Source organism: Chaetodon auriga, chromosome 16, assembly GCF_051107435.1.
Source record: "Chaetodon auriga isolate fChaAug3 chromosome 16, fChaAug3.hap1, whole genome shotgun sequence".
Classification (NCBI taxonomy): Eukaryota; Metazoa; Chordata; class Actinopteri; order Chaetodontiformes; family Chaetodontidae; genus Chaetodon; species Chaetodon auriga.
This window is the reverse complement of record NC_135089.1, coordinates 21,741,722-21,768,582: the sequence shown is the minus strand read 5'-3', so window position 1 is coordinate 21,768,582 and position 26,861 is coordinate 21,741,722. Positions and strand designations below refer to the sequence as shown.

The 26,861-nt window shown below is 39.8% G+C and overlaps 1 protein-coding gene across 6 annotated transcripts in view; it reads left to right on the top strand.

The window, feature by feature from the left end:
- The window catches only part of LOC143334073 (voltage-gated potassium channel KCNC1-like), an 87,946-nt gene extending 62,047 nt beyond the window's left edge, over positions 1-25,899 (top strand). The window contains exons 5-7 of one of the 6 annotated variants that reach the window (XM_076752595.1): positions 3,778-11,727; positions 15,576-24,206; positions 24,246-25,899. In XM_076752595.1, coding sequence (XP_076608710.1) covers positions 3,778-3,929 — 152 coding nt within the window. In that variant the 3' untranslated portion in view covers positions 3,930-11,727; positions 15,576-24,206; positions 24,246-25,899. Of the gene's footprint in view, positions 1-3,777; positions 11,728-15,575 lie in introns of all 6 variants that reach the window. The other 5 variants (XM_076752596.1, XM_076752598.1, XM_076752597.1 and 2 more) reach the window with 5 other exon arrangements.
- Positions 25,900-26,861: the final 962 nt, after the last annotated feature.

The window sequence follows — 26,861 nt, the reverse complement described above, 5'->3', positions numbered from 1 at the left end:
ATTGTTGTAGCCATTGTGATGAGGGTGCAAGGTAAAGATGCCCTTTAGTACTTTACTGTCAGCTCTTCCCATGACTTATCCAAGGAGAACATGAGTTTTATGCATGGGTGATAAAAGCAGCAGTAGTCACAACATGGCAGCTCTGATACCACCACATTTGACACTTGTTAGGTGTCAGTATTTTACTCAAAGGCTGTCACTTTTTAATCAAAATTCAAATCAATCAATGAGGATATTTTCTTAGTATTATGTTAACCAATATAGTGTTAAGTTGTGTTATAACTGGAGGAAACTACTGAGTTGTATTGAAGGTTGACCTTGACAGCCATTTCAGATTTGACAGCAAAATCAGACATAAAGGTAAGGTTGTTTGCTAAAGCTGGAGCTGCCTTACAGTAAATTTGGTGACAGCAACTATAATGTTAGCTGTTAGCCAGGGAGGCACGATGAAGGAATAGAACAATGGCAGTTTGGACCCTTGGCTTAGGTTCAAATTAATTCAAATGAATTATATGTTTGTTCTTAGTCATGTACAATTAACCATTCCTTAAATCCCAACCCCTCAATTAATGTTGCTTCTTATGTCAAGCTTTACGTTTTCACATAGCAAATATATAGTGAACAGTGATAATGGGGGCATTACCAAAAAAAATTAATTATTTTCAAAACAATGGGTCCTTGATTGTAGACAGAAAGAGACAAAAACAGCCTCTGATTTCTAGCCAGTAAATAAGGATTTTTGCCAGCTGAAAAGATGACTGTGGCTAGCAGATTTCATCAGCTGTAGCTAGCCAGTGCAAGCTAATGCTAATGCTACAACATGAGTTGGTTGCAGCTTTTAAATGTTACAGCTGAGTGTTATATAGTAAATAAAGGTAGTTAGCCCACATAATGTTAAACACACAGTTTAACCATCTCTTCTCATGTGCCAGGTTTTGTAAAGCTAAAAGACTTCACACTCCAAACTTTTGACAGACTGAATATTGCTTTTACCATAGCCCCATTTTAGAACCTAGAGTTCGACAGGCCTACAGGGCATAGTCACGGTCGTTAAGCTTTAATTGAGCAATCACTGTTTGGAGGAGGGGTTTAGTAAACAGTCGGTACATAGGAGTGCATTGCCAGATGACATCACTTCGCATGGTAGCAAAAATTGAACCCTGTTCAACTTTTTAGCTGGATTAACCAGTGGTTTGTTGCAGGAGCTTTGTTAAGGCAGTCCCACTATGGCAAATCAGTGGTCTCATCGAAATGAGTGAGAAAGCTGCCTGAACACAGCCTTACCTCTTATGTGATGATGGTGATATTTGTGAAATGTATGTTGACAACAACCCACCTTTTTTATTAGTGTTCACATTAGGTCTTTTTATTAGCATTCCTACTTTTAAGTCATCTATGAATTGACTCCATTGTGTGTGGATGGTCTGTGTGATGCTGGGTGTTGTAGAAGCATTTTAGCACATCAGACATCAGCCTTATTCCATTGAAATCCAAAGCACAATTATTGAATACAATAAAATTCACCAAGATTGATTTTTATTTTACATAATAACTCCATTGTTTATCGGAAAATCTAAATCTCAATGCTGACATTATATTTGGACATCCAGCCCTGAGTTCCTCAATGGTAGTAAACACAGAGAATTACAGTTTAAAGACAGAATAAAGTAAAATAAATGAGCTGCATTCTCTCCTAAATAAGACTTCCAGACCTCCAGATAAGAAGGACTTATAATGTCCAATAGTTTTATTATTTTCTTATTTTTCTGTGTGAAGCTTGGTGTTTAATACTCTTTTTTTTTTTTTTTTTGACATGATCCCCTTTAACTTTTAGATGAAACAGATTCTGATTTGTTCTTCCCTCTGAGCCCATCACAGTACAGCGCCCCCTGTGGGAGCCACTTCTCTCTGCATTTATATTGGGATTTTATTTCTTTGGCTCTTTAATAGTTAGTGCTTTAATATAAACATACAAATTATTATTAAATATAAAAATCAGAGCTACACCAGTCAATCGGCCCGACCATATATTAGCTTTTTGCCGAAACATTATGTCAACAAATTGGTGTACCGTGAACATGCTATATCCAGATTCAGATTGCTTTATTGTCCATTAAATTTATATAAAACAGAGATTCATCTCTGGCACTGGCATATGGGGCAACACCATACACAACAACACATAACAACACATAATAAACATGCCTTAAAGTAACTAGACACAGAGGGTCAGCACTCACACATGCATCTTTCCTCCTGCTAATTTAGAAACAGTGTTTTCGTGATTTTGCGTGCTGGAGTGCCAAAAAAGAAATCAAAGGATATCAGCTAATACACCATGATAGAATTTCTATACTCTCAAGTCTCTGTCATATTGGCCGATAAAATCCAGTATCCATCAGGTTAGTTCTAGTTCTTACATAGCGCTGTTTCTTAAGTGGCGAATCAAACGTTGTGATCAGATGTCAGTCAGGTGTAAATGACATAAAGTGACATAAACCACAATCTTCGAGAATAAATTCCACCAAACATGTTGAAAGATCACCCAACTTTGCCACTTCCTGCTATTTCAGCCTGCCCTTCAAAAAGCCGAAAACCCCCTAAAAACCCAACCTCAGCTGTGTTTATGTTTAGTGCTAATTTGCAGATGGTAGCATGTTAACACGCTAAACTAAGATGTGAACATGGTACATTATACCCTTAAACATCAGCATGTTAGCATTGTTAGCATTGGGATGTTAGCATTCAGCTCAAAGCACTGCTGTGGCCAAACACATCCTCACAGAGCTGCTTAGCATGGGTGTGGAGGTTGAAACCTGCTAGATTTTACCCTCTAAATGAAGAGAAGCACATACTTGACCCTGACCTTGGAGAGGGTTTGTGTTCAGTCAGTCTGTCTATCTGTCTTTCTGTCTAACTGACTGTTCGTTGTTAACAGCAGCCTGTTGTTTGTACTGGTAGACTGGCTAAAACACCTGGACTCTGAGATCAACATGTCCTCAGTGAAGCTTTTTCTATTGAAGATTGGTTAACATGCAGGACTGTGTGTATTTCTAACTGTGCTCAGCTCCAGATGATTTACCCACACGAGCTGCTCTGAGTTTCCTAAAGCTCATTGAACCACCGAGACTGGCTGTGTCACCACTGATGTGCTTTTGGGAATCTCAGAGCACGTAGTCCAGTGGATGTACAAGTCCAAAAATATTATAGGATGTATTCAGATCAAAGGGGTTTGTGTACATCCACTGGACTAGTGCATCCTCCCCTCCTATACAGTTCATGCCAGTGCTGCAGAGCGCCACCCTTAGGTGTCTAAGGGTTATTGTGGCAACTGATAGCTGTTTTTTTCGTAACCAATATTCCTGTTTTGTCCTGTCTCTGTCTGTCTGTCCATCTGTTTGTCCCTCCGTCCATCTGTCTGTCTGTCTTTTTCTAACTTCCTCCTTTGGTCTAAAATATTTTTACTTGGTTTGGGCTGGTTTTGTTTTGAGTTATCTTTTCTTTTTTTCAAATTTTGTTTCATTTACAAATGCTTGTAACTGTAACAAATGGTTTATATTTGCTATTTCTAATGTGCAATGCTGTCATAACATAAATGAATATATCATGACATTACTTTCTGTTAAAAAAATTTGCATTTCCATCCAATGACACACATTCCTTACATTTCAACTTTTTACCATATCATGACAACTTTAATGCTGACTGTCATTTGCTAATATGAATGACCCTCATAACCCCACTCTTTCACCTGTGCTCGTCATCTTCTTCACGTAGCTACGGGATATGAGAAGTCACGCAGCCTCAATAATATCTCCGGGATGACGGGTGCCCCGCTGCGCCTCACCCCCATCACCAACTCCACCTTCGAGCCCTTTGAGCCGCCTGGCCTTAGGCGATGTCACTCCCCCATTCCCTCCATCTTGTAGCATAGCTGACAGGGAATCATAAACAACAAAATGTCAACAACAGCAACAATAAAATAGAACTTTTTTTTTCCCCTGGGGAACATGCGAAAGAAACAAAAGCATCAACATGAAAGGAGTGTATCATGGACATTTGATTCATCCTAGCTGCCCTTTCATTACCATTACTCACATGTTTTCTTCTTGATAGAGACAACAATGAATTAGAGTTCTTCTAGGCACTAAGGGGTCCTATTTTAAAACCACAGAATAGCTAAAACTGATTAAGCTGAGATAGTTGCTTAAGCAAATGTATTTTAAAATACACAAACACACACTAACACACCTGCCTTACTAACAGGGATAGAGTCTAGGTTAGTTTAGACCGATATGATAGTTGAGTTAGCTTGCCTCTAGCTTTCCCTGTGCTACTTCTTGCCTGTATCTCGACTGCACTTGCACTTCAATGCTTTAAGACTGATACTTAAGAGTAGCAATGAATAAGAGACTTTTCTAATATTAAGCCTCAGAATGCACACATTCACTCACATAGACACACACATATTACTGCAGCATGCATGTTTTTACTCATCAGAATGTCCAGAATAAGAACATACACTATACCTACAGGTAGGCTGAGAAAGTAAAGACATTTTTCTACACTTTAAAGTCCAAACCATATCTCTTAAAAGGGAATACCCCAAACTGTAGCACCTCTGCACCTTTGAAAAAAGCCATGTAGGCTGTAGATGTTCAGTTCCTTGTGTTACATTTAGATGAAACAACCTTTCTTACACACTTGTGCAAACTTACACATGTATCAACAAACACAGATGCATAGTTTGTTCTCAGTGTATCCCTTCCCTTTAGTACAGGGAGACAGGAGAGACGGAGTTCATCATGTCCATAAGCAGCTTATAAATACAGCAGCACCCCCTCCTCCTCTTTCTTCTGCTTCCTCCTCAGACTTCAGACTCTGCTCAGACCCTAAATGCTCTGCTACAACACTAACAGGACGTACTGCAGGAGGACTTGATGACAAATTATTTTTTATACTGTGAACAGCGGGGGAACAGGTGTTAAGAAGCGTGGATATCTTTGTCAGGGTGGGATGCAGTTCATTAGGACAGTGGTTCCCAATCTGGAGCCCCAGAGGAGTTGCAACATAAACCTGAAGCAGTAGAGAGCTGATTGAAATGATATGAAATGAGTTCAGTCTATTTATGAAACACTGAAATTGTGATTAATGAATTACTGGATAATTCTATTTTCCAGGCCCTTATTCAAACAAGCAATCATTCTTATAATACTTAGACTACTAAGACATACTGTAAATTCTTAAATAGTGGTCTTTATTTACATCAGCTGCAGATAGAACCAGATCATTATGTGAATCTGGGTAAGATTAAAGACATCCTTTTAATACCCCTGTTCATATTGTTAAGTGTCTTTCATCATATTTTAGTTAGTTAATCAGTAGTTTTTGATCAATTTGATTTAATTTGATGGTGTCTGCTGTTGATGCAAAGTCTTAGTCAACATTTATATGATTATGAGTACAATTAACGTACATGTCCATAGTGGAATTGTACATTATGCTGAATTAATAATGCGAGCCACTATCAAACAGGTAATTACAACCCTACTCAAGTAGAGATTCCAGATGAGATGAAGAGTGTATAGAATTGATTATCTAGTCAAGGTCCATGTTGGCCACAAGGAGACATCTCCTTTCAAAGCTTAAACAGTGAAAAACATGATAGAAATATGACATTTCTGTTTATTTCATGTATATGCGAAAGGTTACAGTCACCTCATCACTCCACACAGACCTGATGCTTGTCAAGGGCAGTCTTATTTCATTGTGCCACACGTGCTATGGGCTACTACTTGACACAGGGCTGTGACTTAAGTCATAAAGTCATAAGTGGAACACCCTCACTTTTCCCCAGGGATTTTGACCAGACACCAAAAATAAAGCATCTATTAAACAAAATATTTTTGGTATATTTTAGTTAATATTTATTCAATTATTTGTTCATTCGTATTGTCTGTAAATGTTATTTTCCAGCATGAAGATAAGAAAGCTTCACAGTCCTCAATAAGATTCTAGAGTGGAAATGCTCCATCTTTCACTTAATTTCCATGGAACTAAAAGTAGTGAACTAACATTCAGCCTATAATTACCACCAAATTTATCCACCAAATATTTAGCTGCAGAATGTAAATGTGCACCAAGTTGCAAAAAAAATTTCCATAATATGCACAGAGGACTCACAGGGTGTACTGCCCTGATCTGAGAAGTTATGGTATGTTGGTCTTAAATGGTCACAAGCTGAAAAGGTTGGGAATCACTGTCAAAGAGGATCATGGGATGCTAGGGGTTGGGAATCAGGAATGGGATGAACAGCAGAGTTGGTATTGGCTGAGCTGTTGCTTGACTAAGATGAGCTGGTGCATGAAACATTTTTCATAAAATCGACAAAAGCAAAAGCAGGTATAGAGAAATAAGCTGTAGGTGAACACACAAAGAAATGACCTTTAGCCTCAAGACCTCCAGTGTAGACATTGTCATAGAAACTGGAGCAAGTGGGTCTAATCTTTATCACGCCATTACTCTTCACCTGCTCTCCACGCACTCTCACCTGGGCTCACAACAAAAGGCTGACCTGTGAACCTGGAACATTTCTTTGTTGTCTTTCCATTTAGTCATTAGCTAAGGTTTAAAGGAACAGTACAAAGAAAGCTTATTTGCTTTCTTTCCATGAGTGAGATGAGACGATTGATACCACTCTCATGACTATGCTCATGTTAAGTACAGACCTAGAGTCAGGGTGTTGTTAGCCTAGCTTAGCATAAAGCATTGAAAGCATTTCTTGCATCTGGCAGCTCGCTCAATATCCAAAGATGCTGCGGTGGGTGAATGGAAAACTAGTTCATGGAGACGTAGCCCCAGCACATAACCCGGCTCTTTAAAAGAGTCCTTTTTTACATTTCTATTTGTGTATAGACTAAACATGTTAATTAGTGAGTTTTTTTGTTGGTACGTGTATTTTTGAACAGAGCCAGGCTAGTTTTTTCCCCCTGCTTCTAGTCTTTATGCTAAGCTAGGCTAACCATGTCCTGACTCCAGTGCACCCAGACATGAGACTGATATTGATTTTCTCACAAAGAAAGCAAATTTGCATGTTCTCAAAAACATTAGTTTTAGATGGCGAGTAAATTGGCTGTCTCTTTATCTGGAGAACCCTTCAGACATGGCAGCTCAGCCTGGGTGTGAGAAGTGCGGTTTTCCTCAGGTCTGAGTTCATCCGGCCACCATCATCATCACCACCACCACCGCTGCCAACAGCGTTACTAGGTGCACTGACTCCAGTGTGACTCAGCAGCCAGTGGCAATATTTTTAGTTTTCTCCCTTTTTGGCTTCTCTTTCTTTCCCTGTTTTTGCCCCTCCTGAACCCCCCGACCCTCCTTTCCCCCCTCCCTCCTCTGCTGTCCGTCCATCTCTTCTTTGTTTTGGCTACGGCTGCTCAGTAGGAGGCACTGTGAACGGCTACTGGAGCGACAGCCCGTGGTAGAGGACGAGCAGATGACAAACGCCACAGGGAAAGAAGAGAGAGAACATGACAAAAGAGACGACATACAAACATAGAAATATGCAATAAGATAAAAGAGTCGGCGATGTTTGGATCTGTGTGTTTCTGTTCAGACATGTTGTATCTGCGGCACACACATGACAAGTGTGCACATGGATGATTGTGTGTGCATGTGTGTGTGTGTGTGTGTGTGTGTACGTGTGTGCGTGTGTGTGCCCAGACCTGCATCTACCTCTGTACCAAGATGCACAAATACAAATTTAGAAAAATACATTTTCCTCTCCTCATGCTTCTGCAAGAAAGAACCCGAGAAATTATGATTTCATTTTACTGTTTTGTTTATGATCAACCTGTGTGTTCATATGATGATGTCATCATTCTGTCAGTGAGTGTGCTTTTGTTTTTAGTAATCAAATTTTAAGTTTTGTTTTTCTGTTCGATATAGATGTTTTCTTTTTGTTTTGAACTGGATTCTTTTAATGTTGCAGAAATGTGTTTGATTTCAGAACTACTGTCATACTCATGCATTTTTGCAGACAGAAATGATGTGTCTGTTGGCTAGGTTTCATATCTGTCCTTATCCCTTGTCCTCACTCTCGCCTTCCTTCTCTCCCACCAGAAAATATCGTAGAGCTTTCAGCTGGAAGGAATCATTCCTTTTGATTGGTATTAGGTTCCCAAATGGGAAAAGCTATCACTAAATGAACGTAAACTCTGTTTAGTCAAGAATATTTTTGGACAAGAGCCAGATTTGTCTCTTAGGTCTTGGCAAATAATGGGACTTTAAAAAAGTGAGCTGAGGATTCCTTTTTCAGAGGAATCTGTGCTCTGAGGTATCTCCTTCCTCTTACTTTTTAATAGCTGGGAGTGTTGGGAGGTGAGGGCACCAAATGAGGATAATCTGAGGAGCAGGTAGTTGTGTTTTTAAAGAATTAATTCAACATTTTGGGAAACACTCCTTCACTTTCTTGCCCAGAGTTAAATGAAAAAAATCTATGTGTGTGCACTACATATATAGCCAGAAAGCAATAGACATCTTAGATTCAAGACTGGACAGTAAAGGGGAAATAGCTAGCCTGGCTACACTAACACTTGTACAGATTAAAACAAAAGAGACACAGCGTGTTAATTAGGGAACTTTAGAGGTGTTGGCAAGCAAATTGTTGGACTGTTAGGCCCAGGTTAGCTGTTTCCCGCTGCTTCTTTACGCTAAGATAATGCAATTGCCTCCTGGCTCTAGCTGTACTGCACAGGCATGAGATCTACAATGAATCCTAATCTCTCAGCAAGAAAATGAATAAGCATTTTCTCCAAAATATCAAGCTATTTTTTTAACCTTGTGTCATCCTGATTTGGGGTCATACAGGGTTTTTTGTGTCCTGCTTAGCTTCAGAAGTCCAGCTGAATCCTGATTCATGTATGAGGGAATGATTTTGTGGTTTTAATCCACTGGGAATTCAGGATTAAATTCCTAGTTGGAAAATCATTTTTACTCCAAATGCACACCACGTACACACACACACACACACACACACACACACACACACACACGTAAACACACCAGTTTCTCTACTGAACCTGTCTATTGTTTCTCACCATCTCATCGTCTCTTTATCCTCCTCTCCCTTCCCTAATGTCCACTTGTTTTGGGTGTCTGTCACAGGCCACTGCTGATTGGTGGCTTTTGTCAAGATGATGTACATATGTAAAGTTTGTGTTGTAGATGAATCTGCATGGGTTTCCATTGCAAGCAATAAGGATACTGATATGACTAATAATGTGAGGAGGTTTGATAAGATTTTAGTCTTAAGCTTAATGAATGTGTATAAAACATTTAGAAAACTAAGAGTGTGTATGGATGTGTGTGTTAAGACGCATACATATGCACTAACAAAGCATGCAGGACAAAAAAAATCTTCGCCTCTTTGAATGCAAGAGGTGGGATGGGCTGATATTATGCATGCCAAAATGCTATGATGCTGTTGGTCAAAAAAGACCAAGTTAGGTACTGTAATGGGGCTGGGTGGGGGTGGGAAAGTTTATTTTTGCAGGATGGGGAGGGGTTATGTTTCTAGTAGGTCTTGTATAGCTGCTTTCTTATTGATCTTGAGAGACTTATGATAAGAGAAACATATTAACAATCATAGCTTATGATTTTTTCTTCTTTCTTTTGCTTCTCTTTTCACAGAGAACTGTTCTGAAAGCCCTGCGCTTATCAGATATATGCAAAAAGAAGCAGTAACTGTGAACTAATACTAAGACATAAAAAAAAATATCCAGCTTCTTCCATCATTGTCTCAACTCCTCTTCAGCAAGAGAGAGGAGAGACTCTTTTCCTCCCAAGATACCTCCTTTCCAAAATTTCCCTGTCCGTCTGCTTTTTCATTATCTTCCGTCAGCCTGTCCATGTCACGTTCCATTTCCTTCCGTCCTGTCCTACTCTCTACCCTTGCATTTAAACTGCAGTGATTTCAGAAGAAGGGTACCTCTGCAATGTGACAATGCAATGATTCAATGCAACCTCCCACAAAGGATGAGGATCATGGCCAGATTAACCTGCCAGGCGGCCTCGAGCAGGACTGAGCTGCTCAACTCTTTTGAGCAAACCCACCCTACCTCGGCTCTCTATGTTAGTTTGGACAAACCTTGATTGAGTGCACATTTATTTAAGCAAACTCACCATGTAAGCATAATGCAGCATTGGCCTGCAGACAAACTCCACTCTTTGACACCATTTCTGTAAAATAACTTTTTGAAGGTATGAAACACTTGTATGCTTTGTAAACATTTTTCGTGTTAACTAATTCACTAAAACACACTCTAAATGGACCTGAAGAACGTTGGTAATGTAGTAATGTTAAGGCTACAGACAACCTTTAATGCAACACTTTCTGTAAACTAATACTCTCCTCAATAAGAAAAAAAAACAATCTAAAGTTGTGAATACATGGATGTGTAGTTGTTGAATATAATGTGATTTTATTGTTGAGGAAGGTGCACACGACTGCAGAGGAGATGGCACATGGGTACAATCCTGAGAGCACAGCCTTTACCATTTCACCTTATAGTGTGTCCACCCCGCTATCCCTAGAAATTACTTGTGTCCTTTTTGTAGCAAGGTGGGGAGTACTGGAGTGGAAGTCAGGGCAGTGGATGGGCATGTAGCATGTCAGACTTTCAGAAGGCCACAGTTTCATAACATGAGGTTTTTGTTCATTAGTAATAGTCACAGTCTTTATCTAACTTCAACCAAGTGTTGTAGTTGGCCAACTGAACCTTTGCCGATCTTTGCCTAACCTTTGCCATATCGTACCAGGGATATTGTACATTGGCATTGGATGTAACCCCCCCCCCCCCAAACTGTTTTCCTTGAATGAAATCCAAGGTTTTGGAGAATCTTCAAATATTCTTGTGTAGTTGCGTCTAGTTGAACAGTTCCAGATGTTTTTGGTCAGACAGATTTTGCCCTTTGAAGAGGTTGCATTGACTACCCTCAAAAGTGACAGGTTTTAATCCAAATTACTGTTGGTTCTTTAGCTTCTACAAAAGATTTGACAATGTTTTTCTCTTTCTCATCTGTTCACAACTCAGGTATCCCCCCACCCTTCCTCCCACCCACACACACACACACACACACACACATTCTGTCACACACACCGACACACTATGTTACTGTTCCTCAAAGATGTATGTATGAAAAAGGGAGAGAGAAGTAAAAAGTCAAGCTTTTCCTCTCTTTTCTGTGCTCTGTTTTGTGGCTCTTGCCCCCTCCTTCAAAAATGCTGTGTTGCTTTTTTTGTCCAACTGTCCTTCCTGTTTTCTCCTCGTGTTGTCCCTCGTCTTCCCACCCTCTCAGTGACTTGACACCCCTAACACACCATCCATCCCCCATTCCGAAGTCTCTCGCAGCAAAAACCAAAAGGAATTGAGTGGAATTAGAGCACCTTTGCACCTGAAAAAACAAAAACAAAGAGTGGGCAAACACTGGATTTCACCGAGGAGGAAGACAGGAACGGACATTTAAATGAATGAAAAAAGACTGCAATGATATATTGTACATGGGGAGGAGGGGAGAAATGTGCTATGAAATGATGTGTTCTGAGAGGATTGTCAGCCGAGCAGCATCAGAGGGAGGAGATGGAGGAGGAAAGGTTTTGGGAAGACAGGAAAGTGTGGTGATGATGAGGAGGAGAAAAGAAAGAAAGAAGCAAAACCGCTTCTTCATGTAAGAATGTGTACCTCACTGTTCTTCCTGTGCACCGTTTTGCTCCTTGTGTTGTGTTTCCTCACCTGTGTGTGGTTCTGTGTTGGTGTGATATTTTGTTTTATGTTCTGTGTGTTTTCGTGTTGTGTGCCGCACTCTATTTCCTTCCCTTTTTCTTAAGTGGAGCCTTTGTGCACACCACACCTGGGTCAAACAGCCTTGACAAACACTACCGATAGCTTGTTTCATCCCACAGGTGCAGAAGAAATGTAGTTTGTCATTTGGGCAAACACAAACTGCACCAGAGCAAAATGAATGAACAATGAACTGGCCTGATGCAGCTAGCCATGCCTGTCCAATGGATGTGGGATCAAACAAATAGCTAAAAATCGTTGTTAATTGGCCAAGGTCTGGTCTGTACATGTGCAGTACATGCAAGCTGAGAAGTTCCACGCTCAGCTCTTGGTCTAGATTTTGGCCCAATCCTGGTTGGCTGCAGTCCTCTGATTTGAACTTTGACCTGTGATCTTTTGATTCCACTTAGTTTGTCTCCTCAATGTCTCTTGGTCTCGTCAGCTACTTAATTAGCATTCAAAAATTTGTTATACCAGAGGACTGAGCAGCCCCCGAGGACTTCTGCAGATTGTGTCTGTGTGTGTGTGTGTGTGTGTGTGTGTGTGTGTGTGTGTGTGTTACAGAGACAGAGAGAAATGATAGTGTGTGTTACATTCAACCTCTGTGTTTCCACTGTACTTGCATGTCAGATGGGCTGGGCAAGCTTTGTAGTGATGTGTCTTTTCTTTGCTTCAGTGGTGTGTTTGGCCTGTCATTTCCTTGCCTTAGTGCACAGCATTATGTTGCTGCAGTTTCCATTAGTACCGACAACTCTTTCATATTGAGCACCACTGGAAACTACAGGTTAGATGAGGAACACTCAATCTGCCATTGTAGAAGTCTATATTCTTGCTACAACCTGAGAGGATTTTGTTTGGAATGTTGTGCAGCGGTATTAAAGAAAGAAGGGTTTCTACAATGGCTTACACTGTCACTCTCATTTTGAACATGAAATCAACTCCCAAGGCCTCTTTGCCAACAGCATCTTTGGGATTAAGTCTGCCGACGTTATAGCAATAGACAAACAAGTTCTCAGCATTTTGTGTATTAATATTGACCTTTTGCAGCTGGCCCATTTTTTCGTTTGTTCCGTTTCCTCACAACTTCTGGTTATTATTGCTGGCTATAATCAATACCAGTAAAAAGACACCGTCCTGAATTTGAGCAGGTCATGTGACCCCACATCACCACATCCACCACAGATATCAAATTATAAAGATGGTCTTTGGCGCAAAGTTATGTTTGTTCATGCTGACTGTCTTACAGCCAGCACAAGTGGCTTACTGTGTGAGGCAGTAGCTGTTAGCTGTTAGCTGATTTTTCAGAATGACTTAAAACACATCTTTTCATCCAACTATGTGATGTAATATATGTTTATTAATAGTATAATTTGGAATAATTAGCTTGCAACAGAATTACAGTATAAACCCACGTCATGGAAAACAACAAATGAAACTGTGTTTTAAATGAAGGAATTTTATTAACACAAGTTTTAACTGGCCACACTCAGACAACTTGTGTTCTGATATCATACACAAATACCAATATAACATTCTGAGCAGTCACCATGACTGTTACAACAGAAACATGACCAGCTGATCCCAGTTCTGTGTGGGAGAGCTGATCTGATTTGCACTGCTATGCAAGCAGAGGTTGTTGTTTGTCAGACTGCTGCAGTCCTCCACACTGTACTTTAGGTTATTTAACTGATTCAGATATTTGCTAAATTTGACAAGAGGTGATAACAAGCAGCAGATATCAATCCATGCGATATGAGACATCCCCATTGCCTGTGCAGGCAGGAAGTTAAAAGACAAAATTACATGCATTATTTATAGTTTTTTCATCTGTGAAAGATGTGGGAAAAAAGTTTTGCCAGAAGAAAAATATGGTGGTGTTTTGATACATAAAAAATATAAGTTAGAAAGATTATCCTGGCAAATCTCTCAACTCAGCATCCAGATATTAGCTTTTTCTGGAGCTTTCAACCCCATCTCACTGTCTTCATCAGCCAGTGAGTCTGCTCAGTCATTGTCACCTGTCAGCGATGGTATGTGGAAGCACTCTCTTACTCGCTGAAGTAAGAGTACCAGTAGAACAATGTTAAAAGCCTTGAACAATTGTTTGAATATACCATCAGAATAGTTTGAAGGGGAAATCTCTTTTTGGTGGAACTTTTAATGACTCACAGACATCTGCAGCATGTCACAAAATGCTGCAACTAGACTCTGCTTTTTTGTCAAGGGTCATGTGACAAAAAGGGTGGGGATCACTAGTTAAATGCTTGTCATTGCAATTTCTAAACTTATCCTGTATGTTTTATGTAAGAATTTAATCTGCAGAGTAAGAAATGTGATAGGATGATAAGTGAAATATTTCCCTCTGAAATAGAGTGGAGTAGAAGTAAGAGGTAACATGAACTAGAGATACTGAAGTGTAGCACAAGTACCTCAAAACCATACTTAAATACAGTATTTGAGGAAATGTACTGTCCACCATTGTTAGTCTGTCCTGTTAACATGTGACTGCTAATGAAGATGGTGACATGTGGTTGAAAGCTCCAGAAAAAGATACTAAACTGCCTTTTTTTAAATTTTTATTTTTATTTTTATTTTTATTTTTATTTATTTTTATTTATTTTAATTTTAATTTTAATTTTTTGTCTTGTCATACTTTACAAAAGGATTATTTCCGTCTATTGCATAGAAGGTTACCAACAAACAAGTGATCTTACCCAGTCTCGATGCTTTTGGGAAACAGGCCCATATCTAATGTGGTTCCACGCCGGACCTCAGAAAGATATCCAAACCTTTTCAGTAAAGGAAATGTAAATAAAAACAGATGGATGAAAGCTGAAATGTTCTTTTCCTGTGATGGTGGGTAAAATAATTGTCAGTCGGACTCATTTTGTCTTGATCTTTTTGTAGTTTTGTATGTAAAATTGGTCCTACATCAGCTGTAAAATCTGATTCTTGGATAGAACAATCTCATTGGCCAATTCTGATAGATCAGTTCTTAGTAAGAAATAGGGTTCAAACTCGTGATTTGCTAAATAAGGTTAAATCAGATTTCATTAAAACTTTAGAAATATCTCAGTTAGTTAAGATATTAGCAATGTGTCATTATAAAAACAGAACTGATAGACTGATTGAAAGATTTTGGTCAGATATGTCCATATTCTGTACAACCACTAGTCCTCACTCACTCACTCCTCAGTTACATGACAGCTACACCTGGTGGTTAGTGGGAGTAAATATTTAGGAACAACTAATCACTGCATAAGAAGCAGCTCAAGAGGTGCAACCTGTTGAAGTTGCACGCTTACATCAGAAACAGGCTAAGTTTGAACTTCTGAACAGCTGCTGCGACTAGCTGCAGGATCATATGTCTGATTCCTATGAAATCAAAGATAACATTGTTTTACCCACCAGCATCATTCCACTGACTTACTGTATGTACAAAATGGACTTTGACCTTTGTCTGCACCAGACCTGGATGTCATTTAATTCACTTCAAAGTAATTAACTGGTATACACAGTGGTCAAATCAAAGGCTTCATCTGAAATATATGAAGACAATTCGGATGTTTTGAAGAACTTTTTATCACTCATGCGACAAATCCTTTAATTATTTCACTTTTTGGCCTCCACCAGAGCACAATTAAACTCTATGCTATGGTCTGGTGTATGAGGGTCAAGAGTCCTTACTTATTCACTTTAATCCCACACTAAAGTCTCTTTCTTTTTCCCTTTCAGTGCTGAGTTTCTAAACCCCCCTTTCCCTACAAGAAGAGGAAAACAATAAACTTTTAAACCGCTGCTCCTCCATCTCCCCAACGGAATTCACTGTAGAAAACGGGAGGGAGATAGAGAGAAAGAGAAAAAGAGAAGATGAGAGGTAGAGATCATCACAGTCACTGACACTGACCTGAACATTTTCATCATCTGTGTGACACATTCATATGCAACCTCGCTGATGATCCCAATGAAGAAAATGCTTACGATCACATGTAAGCCCTTTCGAGAAGGGAGAGAAAACATTTCAGCTGTTGTGAAGTGATTTTCAGAGCAAACCACAGCATGGATGCTCCCAGTGTAGCAGCCAGAGGGCCTATGACAGACTTGGATTTGGAAACCATGCGACAAGGATGCCCTCTATGTCCACAAGTATTTGTCATTTAGTTGTGTTATTGCTTTCCTGACCACTCTTTATTTCAAGAAGCTGCATTCACAACTGTTGATTCCCAGTGGATGTTCCATTATTTTGGCACTCAAAGCACTATGCAAGGTGAGGGGTGGTCCATCGTGATGTCTAACGGCTCCGGCAGAGTCTGATCCAGTGTTGCTGCTGGGCTGCACAGGCCGGGCTGCCCTGTTAATCTCTGCTGAGCTACAGGACTTTTGGCTGAAATCTATTCATACATATCAGAAAACATCAGCCATATCACATGTATATTTGACATGATCCTGTCTATTTTATATCATCTGGATCTTCCAGGAGACAGTTGACATCTTGGGACTTAAAGTTCAACTGATCAAAGAGCCGGTTTAATCCACCTTGTGATGGAATTAACCCAAAGACAAACACGTGGATGGACATCCCAGTTAGGGTGAACAGAACCCCTCAAAGATATGAAACTGGCTCTAACATCTGCTACAAAAAAAAAAAAAAAAGAAAAAAAAAGGTGTCACTGAAAAGGAAGACGTGATTGACCTTCTTTCTCTCTTTCTCACTCTCTCTTTCCCTGTCGAGTCTTCACAGTATCTTGACTGTCCTGTTCCCTGCATCTCAGCACCACTGCTGCTCCCCCTCTTTAGCAAAACTGCATGGCATGAATGAAACCAATTAAACCGGAAGAAAGACAGTCAAAGACACAATGAGTGGATTAAAAAAAAGTGGGGAGAGAGAAGGGAAGGAGTCCATGAGATAGGGGGAGAGGCCATAGATTTCTTTTTTCCACCCAGCAATGTCAATGCAAAGTCATCATCGCCATTCAAGCTACTTTTCAACCCCCCAAACTGGCTGTGAACATTTGCAAAACAGCACCTTCTGCAGCAAACTGCTGTCTCAGACAGCATGATGGATGAGGAGGAGCTCCCTCCCCCTCTGAGGGAAAGAGGGAGGGGGGAAGGAGATTCTGCAGACCATACACTCTATACCTCTGGGGATGTGGGGCAAGAAGATAGAAGCTTTTTAAAGAAAGCAGGTATTCGGCAGGAGTGGGAGAGCGTCTTTGAGAAACTATTCTAGGGTACAAAAAAAAAAAAAAAAAAAAAAAAAAAAAAGGCAACGATTGCAAATTAGAAATGCATTTTTATGACATTGTTTACCAGCATGAATATTCTGCATGACTTCTGCAAGCCATTCTGATCTCCCCCATGAATAACAGGGCTAGAAATTGAGAATTTAAAAATGAAAATTGAACTAAAGTGATGTTGTATGCAACAAATTAAAAAAAAAAAGAATCTAGGCTTATGTTGAAAACAGATTTTCTCAATTTTGTTGTTAATGATGAAAGATGAAGAATTAAGAAAAAGGGGTTGCAACATCTACCCTGTTTTCTTTCTTTGAGAAACCTTAGGAGACCCCACCCCCACCCCCCCACCCCCCCCAAAAAAAAGAAAATCCAGGAAGACTCCTCCCAACTTCTGCAAGTATTTATATTGCTACTATTGCTACTACAAGTTTGTCTACTACTACTACTACTTCTCACCTGGCTGCTACTCTGCTTCTTCTTCCTCCTCCTCCTCCTCGTCTTCTTCTTCTTCTTCTTCTTCTTCTTCTTCTTCTTCTTCTACTTCTTCTTCTTCTTCTTCTTCTTCTTCTTCTTCTTGTAGCCTTTTACCAGAACCCTTATATATAACTCTCTCCAATGGCAGCTGTGTGTGTCTCTGTCACAATCTGGACCCAGGACTATCAAACTGATGCTGAAGTGAACTCTGCTGTCCATGCTGAGATGTCAGTGATTCTGCGTATTTAAATTGAAAACATCTGTTGTCCCTTTTCTTGGAACTTTTTCATGACCTTGATATCCAAGGCAACACCACACCTTCAAGATTAGAATGGTCATCTGAAGTCTGAGGTCAAGGCTGAGTGAAGAGGTACAGCTGAAGTTATTTATCCACACAGTGAACCAGGAAAATACAAGATGGCTGCCTCATCATCACGGGCTGTTATCGGTATATCTGATATATCTGTCTATCAGGTATCAGGTAGATAATACTGAATTGCTTTTATTATTTCCATGTAATATATTTAAGTTTTCACCTAAAAACAATCAAAAAGAAGAGCAAAATTCAGCACACTGTCCATCACTTGGACTCACTTTATTAACACAGCTGTGCGCAGAATTCTTTGGTTTTCTTTTCAAGTCAAGGGTTTTAGTTCCTATGCACATGTCACTAAGATTCAAAGGTGTGCAAGAACTTTTCTGGAATTATGGCCTAAAACAAAATCTAGTTTCATCCAAAAAATATCAGCTTTAAAAAACCCAACACACAACTGTAGAATGTAAGCTGATCATTTCATGTCGAATATAGACAACGTGACGTTCTCAATAGTAGCTACGGCCCTGACAAACACAAGGAAAGACAATATGTGGTTCAGGAAACATCCCACCTCAATACAGATGACAGGAACTGAAGGAAGTCATCTGCAAATGCTTTCTTCAGTAGCTTATTCATGGTGTAGTGCTGCTAAATCAACCCTTTGACTCTGTCAGAGAATCACATGATCCCATAATGAGTGACAGTCCCTGTAAGCTTCCCTACTAATGCATCATTTCTTCTTCATCTTGAACACTGTTTTGCAACTTATGTGCTAAATGGGATTGGTGACTTATTAACCTTACTTGATGTAGCTCGAATGTAGCCATAATATCAGTCAGTTAAAGCTCTGCTATTGTTCAATTTTCATGCTTTTGCTTTCAAAATAGCTCAGGAAAATAACGATTTTCTGCATGGTGTTCCTGGCATTTCATAGTGCACTTAAGAGTGTTGAGCGCAACTGCTATTTATTCACTGAATGAAGCTGGGAAATAAGTTATTACAATGTTAAAAATCAAGATCAGAAGGGTCAATCAGGGTCATAACTCTGTCAAATTGGATCACATAGACATCATGCACACACTGCTGGAACACAGCTTACTCCTCCCAGTGATTGTGGTATCTTAGCGTCTATAAAATGCTTAAAAAAGATGATCCTTTTTGACTCAAGGTTTGGCCAGGTAGTCATCAAAACCTCTATTCAATTTCTGTAAACCTTTTTGTGCATAATAAACTGTCCTAGAACACTTATAGTCCTGCCTGCATACCAAGTGATGACATTTTTAGTGTAACTTGTTCTGAAAACAATATATGAGCTGCCCAGCTAAGACATGTGCTAACTACATCACAAGCCTGGAAATACAGGGAATGAAAACTGAACAAAGACAGCCAAAGGTTCAGATTATTATCCTTAAAGATGGCCCACTTTGAAAAACTTTAGCAATCGTGAGCAAATGTGCAATAATCCCAAACAAAGTCTCATTCAAACACTGTGGTCAAACTCCTACAACAGGGTGCTTAAACACTGAAATCGTTTGGGTCTGTCACCAGCTAATACAACCTAGTGACACAGCGTTGAAGCAGAGCATCATGTCCCTCTGTGAGATGACAGAAGAGGCACAGGTGCACAGTGTATAGCTCATTAGTCAGACCAGCATCGATGGATGAACAGCAGCTCATGTGGTGGTGCTGGTGGTGGTTCCCCCGGGGTGAGAGGCAGCCATCTTGGCTCTGTGTGTTCAAACAGGGTTGGCCAAGTACCCCTATCACCAGGAACAGCAGAAGCAAGGACACTCTGCCAGGCGTTATTTCTCACAATCTGTGGACCGAGTTGAACACACTAGATTCTACAGGAAGATGGAAATGTCTTTAAAAGTGGCAGAAGCCTTGAGAGTGGACTGAAAGGTAGCAGGCACTGGACAGATGTCATATTACAAGGAAAGGTGTAAACTGTTAGAATCTGGTTTGCCTGGATTTGGATTGTGTGGGTACTTCTGTTCATGTCTTTATTATGCGTCTTGTGCACTAATGTTCATTTGATGCTGTTTGATTTATTTTTATTGCTCTGTATTTATTGCCATTTGCTTTGTGAGACCATGTGGCCCCAAACTGAGCAAAATTGTTGTAAAACTGTGTAGACATTGATGGATTATTGATCAGGCCTACCAGGCACAGGCCCAGGGGCCAAAGGGTTTAGGGGTCATCTCGTCAATCAAATGACTACGAAGAGACACAAAATTACTGCAAAGACGCAAAACTCCTTCAAAGAGAGAACAAATGCCTGCGTTGTCTGCAGTCATTTTGTGTCTGGGTATCTGGAGTGGGGGGCCTTTTACATGTCTGTGCCAGGGACCCATCCGTGTGTAGGTTTTTCATTTTGTGGCTGACATACAGTCAAGCTATGACAAACATCAAACCAAACATTCCATTCATAGCTTTTTCTCTATTAAAAACATCTTCTAAAATGCACATAGATGACAGAATAAATTTGATGAAATCTGTCGAGCAGACAAATCTGCAAGTTCGTCAGCTGTTCGTCAGTTCCTGAAAAAATAAGGGCTATTGAGTGAAGAGAATTTATTCTGGCTAACATTTGTATCGTACTGAATCGTAACAGTGCACACACCAGACAATTCAGTCAAGATACAAGACCACACACTTCAGAGTGGTGATTCCAGGGACTTTGTATCTCATAGAAATTTGATTTAGCAAACCTGACTTCAGGAAAACAATGAACGTGGAGGCTGTTGTAGTCAGCTGGTGGCACTTGTGTGGCTGACAGGATGGAATTGAGATTGCAGCACAAGCTGGAGGTGAGTAACAACAACATCTGGTTTGTGATGCTTCCCGTTGCCAGCTTGCTCTCATTGGCTATTGCAGGTTTCTGCTCAATATTCAATCGCTGTTCCTTTCACACTACAGGACATCAAGTCATAAACCCCTCACACTGCAGGATCCTTTGGGCAGATAATCTGTTCAGACCAGCCTCAAATTGGGAACAATCCCTGCAATTGTCAGGAGGAGCGATTCGGACCCAAAATCTGCCTGACTGTTGTCTAGCATAATTCCTCATTCTCCTCACATAAAAAAGACTTAAAACTTAAACTTAAGACCTTCAATCTTTGTATTGATATGAATTCTTGACCCTGTCTGCCATCGCAAATTGGTTTTCTAAATGGTTCTTAGTGCTGACATTGGCAATTAATTCAAGATGTGTTGGATGTGCTGCTTTACGTAGTTTTGCTAATACAGGTTTTGGTATATGCACAGCAAAACTTCCCCTTACCAGAGGTGATTTTCACATTATTATTGTTCGCTGTAGAATTATGCAGAAAAGGCCCTTTACTCTCTTGATGAATTGGGGATATGAAAAATCCTTGGCACTGACAGAGAATGGGTTAGTTAATTTTATATGTCTGTACGTGGGGAAGTCCAGAAATCTGGATTCACCCAAGGTCCGATAGCTCTCTGGAAAGGTATGCAGTCATGCTAAATGAATCCAATAACTTCAAGAGTCATGGCTGAAATGGAATAAATAGCCAGCCTGCTTACATGTGAAGTTTGATTAGCACTACACTGTGCATTGTGAGGATCAAAAAGATTACTATTTGGTATCCATACCCTGTTTAAAATTACTGTATGTTGTCACACTCCAAAGCAGAAAAATAAGTGTTGCAGTGTTTTTTTTCTTTCATATGTTTTTCCTTTAAGGTTTGCAGATATGCACACTATTCTCTGTATCAATCTGGGGGAGTCTTAACAAATAGCAGGGAGCTGAAAAACAATTAGAGAACAGGGCCTATCTCAGGAAAACTGTATATCAAAAATCTGGGAGGTGGATTGTTGAGATGTTATTGTTGATACTTGAAGCCTGGAAGTAGATTTCTCTGTCATTTTGGTCCTAACTGTGTCCCACCATCCTTCCACGCTGCACTAGGTCTCATTACTTCCAGGATGTCTTTTTTTTTCATGTGGTACTGTGTGTGGTGAGATAGGAATTGGTTCTGATATTTTATATCTCTTGTCTTCCTAAAGCTATAAAGTACAGCTTCAAAAATGTCAAAAAAAAAAAAAAAAAGCCTATCATGTACTGTACTGTAGCTATACCAAGGTGAACACGACTTCTGTCAGTGTCATTCATTGTTAATATATATTGCTTTCAGCTTTTTTTTAATTCGCTAAAACTGTAGTTTTTGGTTTACATATCATATATTTTGTATATTTTAACTCATGCAATTATGATGAATTACGATCATGAAGATTATAGCAATGCATTGATTAATGCTTTTGTATTGAAGCATGCAGTGTTCATAAAGAGGAAAAATGGGCTACAGGCTTCATGTCATTGTGCTCTTGGAGAGCAATTGGTCATGTGTCACATATGGGGTTTTGGGGGGGTGGGGGAGGGGTTGTCAGATTTTTAACCTGGTTCTACACCTGTTACTACAGAATGAATGCATACGAGGGGACTCTTACAATGGCCCTAGCCTTTCATCGTAGATGTAAAAGTTGAAGTCTAGCAATAAAATGGTATATGATTGAGCCAGTAACATTTCTAAACAATATTGCGAATCAGATTTGCCCAGACAGATTAAAAAAACAAGGACCAAAATTTAAGCAGCCGAGGCCAAGATATTTTTACATTTACTCCTAGCTCCTGGGTCAAGCTACAAAAAGGCTGCGTCCTACAGTTCCCATAATGCAATTTGATTGTGTTTGTCATTAGACCCTAGTTGTCTGGTAGGCACCCACATCTTTCCATGCCAACAGTTCGCAGCAAAGGCTCGGTTGACAGTCATTGTCAAACAGTTTGTGGCTCAGTGTAATGAAGATTCATCAGGGATGATTGGTTCAGACCAGAAGCTCTGATGGTCCAACCAGAAACTCTCCTGGGTCTTTGTCTCACAGCCTTTGTGCTGTTCCTATTCAAAACTCTGTAGTCCTCATGAAATATCCAACGAGTGCACAATTACATAAGTTTGACAAGGAAGTGACGATCATATTGTTGTGTCCAGAAGCCGCAAATGCTCATTATTTCCCAACAAAAAAGCACACCAGTACAAAAATCACACAATGGTTTACTGATGTTGAAAGGTTGAAAAATATTTTTCCTCTTCAATTCTGTGGCGTCCTGCAGAAACGACCTTTGTAACATGCTCAGTTTGAGCACTAAGCTGTCAGAGCAAAGATGGTCCCTGTCTCCAATGTCTTGTTTGGTGCTCAGATGTATGAAAAAGAATTGCTTCAAGGGTTCATGGGATATGGATACAGGCCTGCATCACACTGGGATCCACAGCACCCCACCAGCCCTGTCTCTCTCCCTCCATACATTTCCTAGGGCATGTTGCTTCAGAGACCAACCTAAATAAGATATAATAGAGACTTATAGAGCAGTAGGAGAAGAAGAAGTAGTGATGGCTGCACAGAAAGACAAATAGAAACCTTGATTATTCCACTGCAGTGTAGTGGAGACAGAGCAATAATGGCATAAGCTTTTTTTTAGGGACTCTGGTTTTGGTGATGTGTGAGTATGAGTGTGTGTAAGAATGTGTGTGTTTGTCTGTGTTACTGACGTGTGTAAGAGAGGAAGTATGCTGTGCAGACTGAGCTAACACGCCCCTTTGAGAAGACTGACAGCTGAGCTAACCAATAGTGCAACTTTACTTGAAACCCAAACGACAACCAAACATATCAGGACAAGATGCAGAGGAGCCGCTCTGCCCACAGTCAACCTCTCCCCACCACCACCACCACCACCACCACCTTTTTTTACTGCTGAATGGAGTTTTAAAGGCCTTTATAGAAGTATTTCAAGAAGCCAAGGGCAATCAGATTGTTGGGTGGTGAATTGAACATGACAGGAACGGTTGCTTCACAGCTTTATGTGAATTAAAACCTCCATGCATGTTATATATCTAGCCACCAAATCAGTGATGTCACAGCCAGCGTTTCCACCTTAACAGCAGACCAAAAACATCGAGTGACATCACTGATTTGGGTGCAAACGTGCAAGTTTGAACTCATGAAGAACAGCAGGTTATTGCCCTCTGGAGTTACCTTTTAAATTGAATGGACACAGCTTAACTCAAGTTAAGACCCAAAATATAACCCAAAATATAATGTCTATCTTTTTTCTGTATCAATTAATTACACTTCATTTTGCAATTTTAGGTGAGCTAATTTGCTTATCCAGACAATGTAGGCTAATGGAGTTAGGCCAGAGCTAGCCAACCTAGACCTTTGACAAGATGCTCTTCACTCACGTTCCACTGACCACTGTCTGGATAACCTTGTTAGCCATCGTGGACCTAAAATCCTGATTAAAAACTAGCTAAGTGAACGGTCAGTTAAATTTACCAAAGCTAGCTAGTTTTCACCAAGCTCAGTGAGCCTACATTGTCTGCTTAGTCAAGTTAGCTAACCTAAACTCATAAATTAAGATGTCATTAAAGCTAGTAAGCTCATCTTAAGTTAAGAATATTTTGTAAAAAAGAAAAAAAAAAAGAAAGAAAGAAAGAAAGAAAAAAGTTTGCTTCAGTCCATAGAAAGCAAGTTTGGCTCTAAAACTCCAGTCTGCTTTTCTTGCAGCATCCCGTCCTCCTCCTCTTCATCTCATGCTCCTCACTTCTCCTCTCTCTCTCTCCGCCCTCTCCTCCTCTCCTCCTCCTCCTTCAGTTATTTTGAGGAAGAAGCTTCTTTTTGCATCCCTTGTTCTTGTGTTTTTCTATCCTATTTTTGGAGATGAATTCTAAATGCATGCGTGGGAAACTTCAAAATGATGACTTTAACTTAATTGTGATTGGCAATGAGAAGGGAAGCCTCTCCTCTGTCGAAAACAAGCAAAGCTTCTTGTCTTCCCCTCATCCGTTCTCTGCTAGACTAGAAGATGCAGTGTTGGACAGTGTTGTTTTTATTCTTGTGCTTCTTTTCATACTATAATGCAGCCATGGGCATTTCTCACTGGCAGAGTCACTTCTCACAGAGCAGCAGAGTGCGATGGGATCACATCACTCTTGGAAGGCAAGACAAGCTCAGTTTCATGAGTCCAGTCATGGTTACCCAGAAGCTTCTCAGCAGCGGTGTTGATGGTTTAGTGTTTGTTGGGAAAATCAGTCAGTGTGATTCTTCATTTCTTTGTGTCAGCATTTCAGAACACATCCAAGGAATATTCTCTGGTCATTTTTCTCTTTGCTTTTGACACTATTTTCACATTTTTTTCACTGAATCATATTTGCTGAGGCCAGAGAAAACTTTTCTTCTTCACTGTCAAGCTGCCTACCCATCACCTGCCCCTCTACCTTTCTGTTTAGGTCAAATGAATCTGTATTTTCACTCATGTCAGTTTTTCTTGTTCTCATCTTTTCTTTCCCTCCTCTTATTCACTGTCCCGCTGCAGCTTTACACAAATGGAAGATTACATCATGATGTAAGTCCAGATGCAGCTGTTCACTCTTTGGATTTGGATTTTGGGTTCTTGGTTTCCTGTCACTGTTGACTGACTGATTGATTAGTCAGTTGATCAATTGGTTGGTTGATGGTCCCACAACAAAGTTAAATAGTTGGTATATGTCCACTAGAGAGGAGCAGACAGAAAGATGAGAGGCTTCCCTCCATTGATGAACGGGGTTTATTCTATAGAGACTGATGCTGGATATAATTTTATTGTCACTACACCGCAGAGAGAAAAATAAAATACAAAGAATCAAGAACTGTATAAAATATATTTCAATGGAATGTTTATTATTTACCTTTTCTATTTTTGAAACATGTAAAGAACAAAAAAGGTGAAACTGTAATAATTCAACAGCATTTGTGAGAAAAACAGTTCTGTTGTTAAAACATATGAAGGTTTGACTGTGAATGCTGATTTACCTGAGCAACTCTTCTCCTTTACTGATAGGATAAATAAAAAAAAACAGATGAATAATAATAATAAAAAAAAAAATCACCAAACTACTGGGAAAAGCAAAGAAATTCAGTTTAAAGAGAAAATCTCAAAAACTTAATAAAAACATTCAAAGCTTATGCCAAAATCTCCCATTCGTGTCCTGTGTCTTCTTCTTGCTTGTTTAATTTGCAGGTTTCACCAGTTTCTGAAGCACAGCTGCCCAAACATTTTACACTGAGCAGATAACACACATTAGTCCTGCAAGAAGCTGACACTCCAAACATTGAACTTGTCTGTCAAAAGTCAATGAACTCATCAAGGCTTCACTGTCATGACATTTCCCTTTATCACTACTGAAGATGGGACATTCAGCTGTGTCTGTATATCTTGTCAGAGGTCATTTCTCAGTGACACATACAGTGACCCAGTAATGCGTACAGTCAAATGTCATCAAACAACTGACTGTATAAACACCAGCTTTACAGCTAGTTCACAGGTTTCAGTGTTCACCTCCACCTGTAGGTCTCATTTACAGTAGTCCCGTTGTAAACGTTAATGGCAGGCACTAAAGTACAGTAAAACACATGTCTCAATACAACACACTCATGTGCATTAGGAAACATTTAGATAGAAAAAAACAAATGTAATTATCCCTCAGTATCTCACTGGCTGCTGTCTGTCTAGTCACAGCATTCATCTAAAACCTGACCTTGCAATAAACTACACACTACAATGTCATTAACTCTGACAACTTCTGGCATTATAGTAATACCAGAGGACTGAAAATATGGAACATTTAGGTTTGAAAGGCTGGGTATAGTTGTCTGAAATATGTATCAGGTTTATAAACAGTAATTCAGTTCATTACAGAAGGAGTATAGCCCATTTTGACCAAGACTAACTCGCTGCACACTGGATCAACTGAGGATATTTGTATTATACATCCATATATTACTGAGAGAACATCAGCTGGATGTTATGAAATGGGACAGCTGGAAAAGCTGGTGGAACAGGTGGAAATAATCAAATGAATGAAGGCCGAGCTCAGTTTCAGTATCCTGATATTGTGTGTGCTCTTTCACTGTCACACTGTCATGGATGGCATTGAT